Here is a 14,795-nt window from a genome sequence, read left to right on the forward strand (position 1 = left end):
AAAACTGTCAAAAGTTGTTGTGTTTAATTTCCCTACCCTGACAGGACTTGGATAGTAGACAACTAAACTCAGCAAAAAGAGACACGTCGCTTTTTCAGGACCCTGTCTTTCAAAGATAATTCGTAAAAATCCAAATAATTTCACACATCTTCTTTGTAAAGGGTTTCAACACTGTTTCCCATGCTTGTTCAATGAACCATACACAATTAATGAACATGCACCTGTGGAACGGTCGTTAAGCTTACAGACGGTAGGCAATTAAGATCACAGCTATGAAAACGTAGGACACTAAAGAGGACTTTCTACTGACTCTGAAAAAAAACAAAAGAAAGATACCCAGGGTCCCTGCTCATCTGCGTAAATGTGCCTTAGGCATGCTGCAAGGAGGCATGAGGACTGCAGATGTGGCCAGGGCAATACATTGCAATGTCCGTACTGTGAGATGCCTAAGACAGTGCTAGAGGGAGACAGGACGGACAGCTGATTGTCCTCGCAGTGACAGACCACGTGTAACAACACCTGCACAGGATCGGTACATCCAAACATCACACCTACGGGACAGGTACAGGATGGCAACAACAACTGCCCGAGTTGCACCAGGAACGCACAATCTCTCCATCAGTGCTCAGACTGTCCGCAATAGGCTGAGAGAGGCTGGACTGAGGGCTTGTAGGCCTGTTGTAAGGCAGGTCCTCACCAGACATCACCGGCAACAACGTCGCCTATGGGCACAAACCCACCATCGCTGGACCAGACAGGACTGGCAAAAAGTGTTCTTCATTGACGAGTCACGGATTTGTCTCACCAGGGGTGATGATCGGATTCGCATTTATCGTCAAAGGAATGAGCTGGAGCTGGATCGATGTGGAGGTGGAGGCTCCAATGAGATTGTTGTCATTGCAGGCAATCCCAATGCTGTGCGTTACAGGGAAGACATCCTCCTCCCTTATGTGGTACCCTTCCTGCAGGCTCATCCTGACATGACCCTCCAGCATGACAATGCCACCAGCCATATTGCTCGTTCTGTGCGTGATTTCCCGCAAAACAGGAATGTCAGTGTTCTGCCATGGCCAGCGAAGAGTCCGGATCTCAATCCCATTGAGCACGTCTGGGACTAGTTGGATCAGAGAGTGAGGGCTAGGGCCATTCCCCCCCAGAAATGTCCAGGAACTTGCAGGTGCCTTGGTGGAAGAGTGGGGTAACATCTCACAGCAAGATCTGGCAAATCTGGTGCAGTCCATGAGGAGGAGATGCACTGCAGTACTTAATGCAGCTGGTGGCCACACCAGATACTGACTTTTACTTTGGATTTTGACCCCCCCCCCCCCCCCTTTGTTCAGGGACACATTTTTCCATGTCTGTTAGTCACATGTCTGTGGAACTTGTTCAGTTTATGTCTCAGTTGTTGAATATTGTTATGTTCATACAAATATTTACACATGTTAAGTTTGCTGAATATTAACACAGTTTATTCCATGTACCGTAGGCTTCCTATGCGTTGACATATTCTGCCAAAGAATCAATGAATAATGGAAATACAGTAAAAACCAGTGCAACTGTAGTACCCCTGATGACACTTCCTCTCTTTCTCTTCCTGTTCCTTCCTGTTTGATTGACAGAATGAAGAACAAGTTGTGGTACTTTGAGTTTGGCACCACAGAGACCATCTCCGCCACTTGCAAGAAACTCAACGAGTGTATCGAAGTGGAGGTGAGTCACCGGTATTCCCTTTAGCTGGACTTTTTTTGACAGCACCAAAATGTTATTTTCTCTCTCTCTCTCTCTCTCTCTCTCTCTCTCTCTCTCTCTCGCTCTCGCTCTCTCTCTCTCACTGTCTCTGTTTCTCTCTCGCTCTCTCTCTCTCTCTGTCTCTCCCTCTCTGTCTCTCTCTCTCTCTCTCTCTCTCTCTCTCTCTCAAGAGTTTCACTTTGGCTGGAGATCAGTTGGTGATTTAAATTGTTTATCAACACATCTTATGGACATCTTGGGATGACAAAGTTTAAACAGTTCACCGCTGTTGTTTTAATTTTCTTTTAAATGACAGACTTTAACCTGCAAACAAAAAAAGACATCTTAAAAGACATCAAAGTGAAATTAAAACAAATTATTTTAATCCCATGGGGAAGGTAGCTATTCTTATCTCTCAGCGAAGGCTTCATTATACACACAACAGTGGCAGTCAGTGCTGTTTAAGATTAAGGAGGATGATCCTGTTTTTGTGAGCATGGCCTTATTTCTATTGCAGCAAATTGGATGACTGTCATTCATATTCCATTCACCCAGCTTAATGTAACATCTATAGGTTTAGGCTACTACATTATACTCAAATTTTCCCTGTACCCATCATGAGGTTGCTACAAAGTAGGTGCACAGGTCGATATAATGTTTTGTAATCAAGGTGACAGACAGTGACACATTCAATACCGCCTTGCACACTGCATCTATACACCCCTGATCACACGTAAACACAGTTCACTTTCATAGCAGCCACATAAAAACAGCATGATCCTTCTCGCAACTATCTACACGCTCTCCTCCTCTCACTTTTTTCCTTCGCTTGTGGACTTCAGTGCACAACACATCAGCTGTTTGTAACCAGGTGAAAAACGTTCATATAATGACCGCTAACCACTACACACAGCCTACATCGTTGTCACGTCATAGTCAACATACTGTATCTACTAGAACTAACACAAGTACCGTGTACAGTCAGAAAGTAGCAATTACACCGGCGGGCCCCAGTGGCAATAAATTAATAAAAATCTAAAGATTGCCTTGAATTGGAAGAGTTCCGGTGTTGGATAGCCTGCTAGCTAACATAGCATCCCTCTCTGTTTGAGCCAGGTGTTTGAGTAGGCAAAAACAATACAACCAAATATAGCTAGCTCTCTTTCTCTCTCGCTTCTCCTTAATTTTGGAATAAATTAATTTGTTCAAAACTGTTCAACTATTGTCTTTCTCTCTCTTTGAGTCAACTACTCACCACATTTTATGCACTGCAGTGCTAACTAGCTGTAGCTTACACTTTTAGTATTAGATTCATTCTCTGATCTTTTGATTGGGTAGGCAACATGTCAGTTCATGCTGCAAGAGCTCTGATAGGTTGGAGGACATCCTCTGAAAGTTGTCAAAATTACTATATAAGTCTATGGAAGGGGGTGAGAACCATGAGCCTCCTAGGTTTTGCATTGAAGTTAATGTACCCAGAGGAGGACGGAAGCTAGCTGTCCTCCGGCTACACCATGGTGCTACCCTACAGAGTGCTGTGAGGCTACTGTAGACCTTCATTCCAAAACAGTGTGTTTTAATCAATTATTTGGTGACGTGAATATATTTAGTATAGTTGCATTCAAAAAGGATATCTTTAATGTTTCGCTTTTTATTTTTATGAAATTCACTGAGGAGCCTCCACTATTTTCAGTGTGTAACAGACACACACACAGACAGACCTGACAGACAGACAGACAGACAGTCTGCCAAGCAGTCAAATCCCCGGTTTAATGCCTTGAAGCAGAGAACAGAGTGATGGGTGGTAAAATGTGGTGTAGCAGGATTCACCACTGAAGTTATATCGCCCTGCAAGATGTAATTAAACTGGGCTATTAAAAGCTTCACAGAGTAGACTGACAATGAAAGCACTTTCTAGACTGTGTGTGTGTGTGTGTGTGTGTGCGTGTGTGCGCGCGTATGCGCGTGAGAGTATGTGTGAGTCATATTCTGTGTGTGTTCCTGAAACTGTTTTTCATGGGCACTCAAACCTAAATATTTCTTTGCTCTGACAGCACTTGTGGGTTGAGGTACATTCAAACATCATTTGCTTTCACCGAGGGTGGTCGCTGAATATTGTGAATGTGTTTTCTTTTTCTGTTTCTACATTAGCTTATTTGAACACATTTGTTGATAGGGACTTTATGGAAAAGTGCACACTTGGACCGACAATGTCGAAGTGTACACAAAGAATGTGTACATTTTCTAGTTAATCACTAGCTGGGACACAGAGGTTGTTTTCTTCTAGAATTTCGATACACAGTCTGGTAGAACGCTCAAAGGCAACATTATGTAATGTATTGATACAAACATGCACTGTGATGCTACTGTAAAAATGATTCATTGTATACCATTGCTCCTCCCAATATCCACACATGGATACTGTTATAAACAATATTCTATTATTCTCCATCACAGTAGAAGGCCCCTTTGATTTTCAATCTGTAACAGATAGCCTTATACTGTCTGTGGTTCACATGAAACATACTGTCAGGTGACACCATTCATTAGCATAGCTTCAATGAAAACACAAGGATGTAATCTCTATAGTTCTTGCCTTGAATGGATGTGCAGAAAAGACAATTATCTCTAAGTACCTTTTGAAGAGGAGCCCTTTTTGACACTGTTTTTTAAATTTAACTAGGTAGTCAATTAAGATCAAATTCTTATTTACAATGACGGTCTAAACCGGCCAAACCCGGACGACGCTGGGCCAATTGTGCGCCGCCTTATGGGACTCCCAATCACGGCCGGTTGGGATACAGCCTGGATTCGAACCAGGTTGTCTGTAGTGACGCCTCTAGCACTGAGATGCAGTGCCTTAGACCGCTGCGCCTGTAATTAGCAAGTAGCAGCGCTGCGAAGCCTCCTTGAAGATACTCTAGGCTATCTATTAGGGTCCACAGTTCTGTCTCAGCCATTGTTTCAAGTATTTGTTCATGATCTCTCTCTCTCATCTCCCCTCCCCTCTGTCTCTTTCACTCTTTCTACCTCTCTCTTTATCTCTCCATCTCTCTTTCTCTCGTTCTCCCTCTCTCTCTCTTTATCTCCCTCTCCCTCTCCTCCTCTTTCTATTTATTTATTTCTCTCTTTCTCTCCTTCCCTCCCCCTCTCTCCCTCGCTCTACCCTCCTCCATCACTTCCCCTCTCTCTTTCTCCCTCAGTGTGATGGTATCATCCTGGACCTCAGCAGCACGTCGTTGGAAGGCATCGCCGTCCTCAACATACCCAGCATGCATGGCGGCTCCAACCTGTGGGGCGAGACCAAGAAGAGGAGGAACTACAGCCGTATGAGCAAGAAGGTTCCAGACAGGATGCCCGCCAGTACCGTCATCGATATAAAGGAGCTCAAATTCTGTGTTCAGGGTGAGTCAACTAAACTCGCCCTCAGCAACACCAGTGTGATGTACCCTTTTCACACTATCCTGATCTTTTCCGTGTCCTTTTCAGAACAGTTCCAGTAACTAATGTGGATGCATAACCAGGCCAGCTCAGTACAGTTTGGTTCAGCATGGCTTGCCTCAGCTCTATAGTGGGAAAAGGCCTAAGTTGGGAAGTGGGGCCAGTTCTGGCCTCTTCAATATACCACTATATAATGTTCTTGATTTCAGCCATTAGGATTTAGTGTAATGTGGTTCAATGGGTGTCAAAGGATCCATTGTGTCTGATTGGTCTGCCATTTCTTGACCACATAAGCCTCGTAGTTGTATGCCAAACACTATGTCATTTCCACACTTAGGGAAGTCTTGTATTCCCTTCCCTCTCTTCCCCTTCCGTAGCCCAGGCTTGCCATATGGAACGAGTTAGCCTGCACTTTCTGTTGAAGCTTGTCTGTGAGAGACTGGGAGGGATCACTAAACAGTTCTAGTGTCATTTTGTAAGTGTTCATACTTTCACCCACCAGCCAGCGACCAGTAGAATGTCAGCTCTTTTTTTATTTACTTTTTAATTTGACCTTTATTTAACTAGGCAAGTCAGTTAAGAACAAATTACTATTTACAATGACGGCCTACCCCGGTCAAACCTGGACAATGCTGGGCCAATTGTGTGCCGCCCTATGGGACTCCCAATCACGTCCGGATGTGATACAGCCTGGATTTGAACCAGGGACTGTAGTGACGCCTCTTGCACTGAGATGCAGTGCCTTAGACCACTGCGCCACCCGGGTGATGCTGTGGCCCCCATGAACATCTGCCCCAGAGGACATTGGGTACGAGCTGCGCCGAGCCGCTGACACACACACACACATTGTGGACGAGCTGTGCTTGCAGGACCTGGTGCACACTGGCCAAGGTCGGTGACAAGCAGCTGTTTTCGGATGCCATGAATTAACCAAGAACACTGAACACTTCCTCAGAGGCTGGGCTGCTGGATGCTGGGCTAGCGGGTCTGTTTCACTCTGCTGAGCGGAGGAGAGGAGAGGATAAGAGGGGAAAGGAGGGAAGGGGAGAGGAGAGGAAGGGAGGGAAAGATAGAGGAGGGGGGGAAAGAGGAGAGAAGGGGAGAGGAGGAAAGAGGAGAGGAGGGGAGGGAAAGATAGAGAAGGGGGGGAAATAGGAGAGAGAGGAGAGAAGGGGAGAGGAGGAAAGAGGAGAGGAGGGGAGAAGAGGAAAGGAAAGAGGGGAGGAGAGGAGGGAAGGAGGGAAACAGAAGCTCCCTCTCCTCTTATTTAACTGCCCCGCACCCCCTCTATCTGTCCATCTCTCTTTCTCTTGTGCCTACAGTCTTCTCTGGCCTCATTATTACTGTCCCAAAACATGCCCTGTGTGTAAGCAGACAGACATATGGTAGTGAGGACGATGGTAGTGAGGATGATGATGATGGTAGTGATGATGACGATGACAGAGAGGATGATGATGATGATGATGATGATGATGGTGGTATTAAGGATGATGATAATGGCAGTGATGATGATAACGACGATGGCAGTGAGGATGATGATGATGGTAGTGGTTATGATGATGATGTCGATGGCAGTGAGGAGGATGATGATGGTATTAAGGATGATGATGATGATAATGGCAGTGAGGATGATGATGGCAGTGAGGATGATGATGATAATAATGGCAGTGATGATGATGATGATGACGATGGTAGTGATGATGATGATGACGATGGCAGTGAGGATGATGATGATGATGGCAGATTCTTTGCAGTGAAAAGGCAGATTCTTTGTCCTCTATTTGTTACATCACTTCCTGTCTATGACACTCTCACTCTTCCTCCTCGCTCTTCCTCTTTCATTCATCCTCTTTCTCTCTCTTCCTTAACCACCCCGCATCTGTGCTTCTCGTTCCTGACTGAACTAGTTTGAATCCTGTTTCCATGGAGACCTTCGGCTCCACTGAACCAGAGAGAGAGGCAGAAAGAGACAGAGAGAAATGAGAAAGGGGTGGAGAGAGGGAAAGACAGAGAAAGCTGGAGAGAGAGGGGAAGCCAGAGACTGAGAGAGAAATGAGAGAGGGGTGGAGAGAGGGAAAGACAGAGAAAGCTGGAGAGAGAGGGGAAGCAAGAGACTGAGAGAGAAATGAGAGAGGGGTGGAGAGAGGGAAAGACAGAAAGCTAGAGAGAGGAAGACAGAGTAAGCTAGAGAGAAGGTAGAAAGAGTAAGTGAATGAGAGAGAGAGAGAGAGAGAGAGAGAGAGAGAGAGAGAGAGAGAGAGAGAGAGAGAGAGCAAACAAGGAGGATTTGCTGCCAGCTGTGTGACTCATATCATTAATCTTTAACTGCCCTCCAGGCAGCCTTCACCGGGCTCAACTGCTTGTGCCTTAGCAACAGTTGAGCCTCTATGACCTGCCCTTCAGCACTACCGTACTGTAACATACTGTACAGTACGCTCTCACGTTGTCACCCTCCCCCCGGCCTCTCACCTGACCACCTAAACACGCTCCCTCCGAGGCCAACGCCCCAGCTTCTCTCTCTCTCTCTCTCTCTCTCTCTCTCTCTCTCTCTCAAGAGATTACTGAGTGACAACCCTGTCCCCTCCTGTCCCCTCTCAGATGCATACACACAAACAGAGTGTATATGAATGCATCTCACGCAATGTCATATTGGCTGTGAGCACAGTAACTTTTGTTGTTGTTTTGTGGACTATGGTGTGAACGTGTTTTGGCAATAACTTTGGTAATTGACCAGTTAACTGAGACATGAAGACATTTCATTCTTTCATTTCATTCTCAAATAGTCTGTTTTGTGACTTGTGAAGTTTCATAACATCATTGTCTCATGTCAGATAGCCGTCTACACTGATCTGCCTGATAACTCACAAACACTCATACAATATTCTGTCCTAACATTCAAAAATGTCACAAAGGTGCCATCGTCCACTGAACCCTCTTTCATCCTCAGTCAAAAAAGTGTCAGAGTTAATCTCACCAAAAAAACTATAAACCTGTAGCTAATATTAACGGTTTTTAATGAGAAAGTATTCATTACCTAATTCTACATTTAGCTAAGGTGTTTTGTGATGGTAGAATCAGTATTTATGAAATTTGAAATGTGCATGAAAATGATCTAACTAAGTCTCTGAACCAGTCTCAAATCAATCCATATGAAACAAAAGGCGGGGATGCTAACAACTCCTGTTCACACACTCAATGTGACGTCATCTGACATGAGACAATGTCCATTGCATCTTATCATTGGTGTTGCCCCATCTGCATTTCTGACTCCTGAACACCGCAACAGTGAACTGTCATGGCTCCTACTACTAGCCTAATTACAGTCTGGCATTCCTGGCCCTTTTCAGGTCAATGAAAAATCGATATCATCAAATGTCAAGCAATGTTTGTTTGCCTCAGGCACACTGATTAACAGTGCTTTTAAGCTGTCAGGTCATGACTTACCTTTAAACGATCTGCCTTGCTTGCTATTTGCACTACGCTCACAGCACTGTGTTTTACGACTTTTTGTTTTGCATGAGTGTCTGTGTGTCAGTATGTATATGAGTGTCTGTGTGTCAGTATGTATATGAGTGTCTGTGTGTCAGTATGTATATGAGTGTCTGTGTGTCAGTATGTATATGAGTGTCTGTGTGTCAGTATGTGTATGAGTGTCTGTGTGTCAGTATGTGTGTCAGTATGTATATGAGTGTCTGTGTGTCAGTATGTATATGAGTGTCTGTGTGTCAGTATGTGTATGGGTGTCTGTGTGTCAGTATGTGTATGAGTGTCTGTGTGTCAGTATGTATATGAGTGTCTGTGTGTCAGTATGTGTATGGGTGTCTGTGTGTCATATGTGTATGGGTGTCTGTGTGTCAGTATGTATATGAGTGTCTGTGTGTCAGTATGTATATGAGTGTCTGTGTGTCAGTATGTGTATGGGTGTCTGTGTGTCAGTATGTATATGAGTGTCTGTGTGTCAGTATGTGTATGGGTGTCTGTGTGGCAGTATGTATATGAGTGTCTGTGTGTCAGTATGTGTATGGGTGTCTGTGTGTCAGTATGTGTATGAGTGTCTGTGTGTCAGTATGTATATGAGTGTCTGTGTGTCAGTATGTGTATGGGTGTCTGTGTGTCAGTATGTGTATGGGTGTCTGTGTGTCAGTATGTATATGAGTGTCTGTGTGTCAGTATGTATATGAGTGTCTGTGTGTCAGTATGTGTATGGGTGTCTGTGTGTCAGTATGTATATGAGTGTCTGTGTGTCAGTATGTGTATGGGTGTCTGTGTGGCAGTATGTATATGAGTGTCTGTGTGTCAGTATGTGTATGGGTGTCTGTGTGTCAGTATGTGTATGAGTGTCTGTGTGTCAGTATGTATATGAGTGTCTGTGTGTCAGTATGTGTATGGGTGTCTGTGTGTCAGTATGTGTATGGGTGTCTGTGTGTCAGTATGTATATGAGTGTCTGTGTGTCAGTATGTGTGTCAGTATGTATATGAGTGTCTGTGTGTCAGTATGTGTATGGGTGTCTGTGTGTCAGTATGTATATGAGTGTCTGTGTGTCAGTATGTGTATGGGTGTCTGTGTGGCAGTATGTGTATGGGTGTCTGTGTGTCATGTGTTTGGTTGTCTGTGTGTCATATGTGTATGTGTCTGTGTGTCAGTATGTGTGTCATGTGTATGTGTCTGTGTGTCAGTATGTGTGTCAGTATGTGTATGGGTGTCTGTGTGTCAGTATGTGTATGGGTGTCTGTGTGTCAGTATGTGTCTGTGTGTCAGTATGTGTGTCTGTGTGTCAGTATGTGTATGGGTGTCTGTGTGTCAGTATGTGTATGGGTGTCTGTGTGTCAGTATGTGTATGGGTGTCTGTGTGTCAGTATGTGTATGGGTGTCTGTGTGTCAGTATGTGTGTCAGTATGTGTATGGGTGTCTGTGTGTCAGTATGTGTATGGGTGTCTGTGTGTCAGTATGTATATGAGTGTCTGTGTGTCAGTATGTGTGTCAGTATGTATATGAGTGTCTGTGTGTCAGTATGTGTATGGGTGTCTGTGTGTCAGTATGTATATGAGTGTCTGTGTGTCAGTATGTGTATGGGTGTCTGTGTGGCAGTATGTGTATGGGTGTCTGTGTGTCAGTATGTGTATGGTTGTCTGTGTGTCAGTATGTGTATGGGTGTCTGTGTGTCAGTATGTGTGTCAGTATGTGTATGGGTGTCTGTGTGTCAGTATGTGTATATGTGTATGGGTGTCTGTGTGTCTGTGTGTCAGTATGTGTGTCTGTGTGTCAGTATGTGTGTCATATGTGTATGTGTCTGTGTGTCAGTATGTATATGAGTGTCTGTGTGTCAGTATGTGTATGAGTGTCTGTGTGTCAGTATGTGTGTCAGTATGTGTATGAGTGTCTGTGTGTCAGTATGTGTATGGGTGTCTGTGTGGCAGTATGTGTATGGGTGTCTGTGTGTCAGTATGTGTATGGTGTATGGGTGTCTGTGTGTCAGTATGTGTATGGGTGTCTGTGTGTCAGTAGTGTATGGTTGTCTGTGTGTCAGTATGTGTATGGGTGTCTGTGTGTCAGTATGTGTGTCTGTGTGTCAGTATGTGTATGGGTGTCTGTGTGTGTCAGTATGTGTATGGGTGTCTGTGTGTCAGTATGTGTATGGGTGTCTGTGTGTCAGTATGTCTGTGTGTCAGTATGTGTGTCTGTGTGTCAGTATGTGTGTGTCTGTGTGTCAGTATGTATATGAGTGTCTGTGTGTCAGTATGTGTATGGGTGTCTGTGTGGCAGTATGTATATGAGTGTCTGTGTGTCAGTATGTGTATGGGTGTCTGTGTGTCTGTGTGTCAGTATGTGTATGGGTGTCTGTGTGTCAGTATGTGTATGGGTGTCTGTGTGTCAGTAGGTGTATATGGTGTCTGTGTGTCAGTATGTGTGTCAGTATGTGTATGGGTGTCTGTGTGTCTGTGTATGGGTGTCTGTGTGTCAGTCAGTATGTGTATGGGTGTCTGTGTGTCAGTATGTGTATGGTGTGTCAGTATGTGTATGAGTTGTGTGTCTGTGTGTGTATGGTTGTCTGTGTCAGTATGTGTATGGGTGTCTGTGTGTCAGTATGTGTATGGGTGTCTGTGTGTCAGTATGTGTATGGGTGTCTGTGTGTCAGTATGTGTATGGGTGTCTGTGTGTCAGTAGGTGTATGGTTGTCTGTGTGTCAGTATGTGTATGGGTGTCTGTGTGTCAGTATGTGTATGGTTGTCTGTGTGTCAGTATGTGTATGGGTGTCTCTGTGTGTCAGTATGTGTATGGGTGTCTGTGTGTCAGTATGTGTGTCAGTATGTATATGAGTGTCTGTGTGTCAGTATGTGTATGAGTGTCTGTGTGTCAGTATGTGTGTCAGTATGTGTATGAGTGTCTGTGTGTCAGTATGTATATGAGTGTCTGTGTGTCAGTATGTGTTTCAGTATGTATATGAGTGTCTGTGTGTCAGTATGTGTATGAGTGTCTGTGTGTCAGTATGTGTATGAGTGTCTGTGTGTCAGTATGTGTATGAGTGTCTGTGTGTCAGTATGTGTATGAGTGTCTGTGTGTCAGTATGCATATGAGTGTCTGTGTGTCAGTATGTGTATGAGTGGCTGTGTGTCAGTATGTGTGTCAGTATGTGTATGAGTGGCTGTGTGTCAGTATGTATATGAGTGTCTGTGTGTCAGTACGTGTATGAGTGTCTGTGTCAGTATGTGTGAGTATGTGTGTCAGTATGTGTGTCAGTACGTGTATGAGTGTCTGTGTCAGTACGTGTATGAGTGTCTGTGTCACTATGTGTATGAGTGTCTGTGTCAGTATGTGTATGAGTGGGTGGGGAGTTTTTGCATTTTGAATGTTTTCTAGGCATATGCAATTGAATGGTTATTGTCATTTACTCTTCAGCACTGTGTTTGTGTGTCTTTCTTGTGCACGTGTGTCACAAGTGCGTGTGTATGCATGTTTGTGTGTGCATGTGCATGTGAGGGAATGTTGTGCTTTAGTCTAGCTACATCCCACAGAGTTGAACCTTTATTAAATTAACTTCTGGGAAACAGAATGCAGAGAAGAGTGGAGAAGGACGTCTCTTCGAGAGGCAAAGGGAAAGGAGTGTGTGTGAGAGTGTGTGTACTTGGTTTCCTACATTATCAGGACCCCAATGTCCTAACATTTCACCTTAATGTCCTGAAAAGGTTGGAAAACAAAACTGTTTGGAAAAGAGGGTTTTCATCAGGTCCTGAATTTGTTCCAATTCTATTTTAAGCTTAAAGGTCTGGTTTAGGTTAAGGGTTAGGTTTAGGGGTAAGGGAACATAGGATTTTTAATGGTGATAGCATTTTTACAACCCAAAGAAATCCAGAAATTTCCAAAAAACACAGCTGTGTGCATGTACGTGTGTGTGTACAGCATATGACTAATTGTTGATGACACTTGTTTACTCTGCAGCAATAAGATCATGCTTTTTTAAGCTGTGCTCTACAGATAATACAATCAGTCAGTTTACCACAGAGTGAAAACCCTGCTGGCCTGATTCTCCAGACTGACACCTCAAATTTCTGATTCACCTCCTACAAATCTCCTACAACTAGAAGGTTCACCCTATGGAAGTGTCACACAACTGGGAACAGGAGATAGCTAGAGTCAAGCCAGCTCGAGTTACAGAGCAAGGAAGGAAAGTGGTGAGTGTAAAATACTGTCTGTCTATAGATTAAGTCAGGGGTTATTTACTGCTGTTGACGGGGAGGAAATGGATAATGGTCAGAGGAGGGGAACACTTGAGAGGAGGTGCTGATGGGTCCTTTAGTGACCGGGACAGGGCAGGAAGCACCCTTGTTACCACCCTCCTCCTCCCCAACTCTATCTCTTCAGTCTCTCTCTATCTCTCTCTCTCTCTCTCTCTCTCTTTCTCGCTCTCTGTCTCTCTCTCTCTGTCTCTCTCTCTCTCTGTCTCTCTCTCTCAATTCAATTCAATTCAAGGGGCTTTATTGGCATGGGAATCATGTGATAACATTACCAAAGCAAGTGAGGTAGATAATATACAAAAGTGAAATAAACAACAAAAATTAACAGTAAACATTACACATACAGAAGTTTCAAAACAATAAAGACATTACAAATGTCATATTATATAATATACAGTGTTGTAACAATGTACAAATGTTTAAAGTACACAAGGGAAAATAAATAAGCATAAATATGGGTTGTATTTACAGTGGTGTTTGTTCTTCACTGGTTGCCCTTTTCTTGTGGCAACAGGTCACAAATCTTGCTGCTGTGATGGCACATTGTGGAATTTGGGAGTTTATCAAAATTGGATTTGTTTTTGAATTCTTTGTGGATCTGTGTAATCTGAGGGAAATATGTCTCTCTAATATGGTCATACATTGGGCAGGAGGTTAGGAAGTGTAGCTCAGTTTCCACCTCATTTTGTGGGCAGTGAGCACATAGCCTGTCTTCTCTTGAGAGCCATGTCTGCCTACGGCGTCCTTTCTCAATAGCAAGGCTGTGCTCACTGAGTCTGTACATAGTCAAATCTTTCCTTAAGTTTGGGTCAGTCACAGTGGTCAGGTATTCCGCCACTGTGTACTCTCTGTTTAAGGCCAAATAGAATTCTAGTTTGCTCTGTTTTTTTGTTAATTCTTTCCAATGTGTCAAGTAATTATCTTTTTGTTTTCTCATGATTTGGTTGGGTCTAATTGTGCTGTTGTCCTGGGTCTCTCTCTCTCTCTCTCTCTCTCTCTCTCTCTCTCTCTCTCTCTCTCTCTCTCTCTCTCTCTCTCTCTCTCTCTCTGTCTCTCTGTCTCTCTGTGTGTGTGTGTGGTAAAAGGTGTGCCATTGCAGGTTAAAGCCTGGCCAGGTTCCCACAACCTCTCCCCTGCAGGAGTCATCTCCACCCACCCTCCCCCTGAACAGCTCCTAGTTTAAGTCCCTCCATTGCCATAGTGTGGGCTATTTCAGGGCTCTGCCATACAGATTATTGTTGTTGCTCTCTCTCACACAGCTAAAACAGAAGGGTTAATTTTTCATTTCCCTCCTGTGTTGTTTGCCATGACAGAAATAGATACAAATATAATAAAACTACCCACCCAGAGAGGATTGTGGGAAGAGCTATTGCTTCCTGGCACATACTTACAACAGTCTAGAAATTCTGGTTCAATGAGCCAGGCTTTCTTATGGGATAATAGGAGCCTTTTCAGAAGTGTCCCTCATATCTGAAGAGTTTGAAGTTCAATTGGGTTTTTTCCCTTGAGAACTGAATCATAAAAGATCTGTGTCGTTTAGGAATGACATTAGAACATAGTTTGGAGCATCTTAACAAGAGATGCATAGACAGCTAAAGAGTATGTGAATATTATTGTTATATTAGATAGCATGTGTTATGTGAACAGAACGTGTATAAATATACAGCATGTGAGAAAGGAAGATGTAGGAAAGGTTAGTGAGAGGAGAGGAGCTAATAATGGGTATGTGTATCATTCCTGTATACTGTCAGCAGGCCAAGCAGGCCACACCTGCCCACACACCTTTACTGCCCACGCACCTTTACTTTACCGGAGTAACAGTTTCATGGTGGGGTCTAGTTCCTCTTGACCATCTGTCCTCACTCCGGCCTCCACTGCGGCCACCCCGAGAC

At 44.0% G+C, this 14,795-nt stretch overlaps 1 protein-coding gene across 1 annotated transcript in view; it reads left to right on the forward strand.

The window, feature by feature from the left end:
* The window catches only part of LOC139406072 (diacylglycerol kinase beta), a 154,788-nt gene that overhangs the window by 125,871 nt on the left and 14,122 nt on the right, over nt 1-14,795 (forward strand). Inside the window, exons 22-23 of the mRNA XM_071148539.1 lie at nt 1,620-1,710; nt 4,932-5,133. Coding sequence (XP_071004640.1) covers nt 1,620-1,710; nt 4,932-5,133 — 293 coding nt within the window. The remainder of the gene's footprint in view (nt 1-1,619; nt 1,711-4,931; nt 5,134-14,795) is intronic.

This window comes from Oncorhynchus clarkii, chromosome 3 (genome assembly GCF_045791955.1).
Source record: "Oncorhynchus clarkii lewisi isolate Uvic-CL-2024 chromosome 3, UVic_Ocla_1.0, whole genome shotgun sequence".
Classification (NCBI taxonomy): Eukaryota; Metazoa; Chordata; class Actinopteri; order Salmoniformes; family Salmonidae; genus Oncorhynchus; species Oncorhynchus clarkii.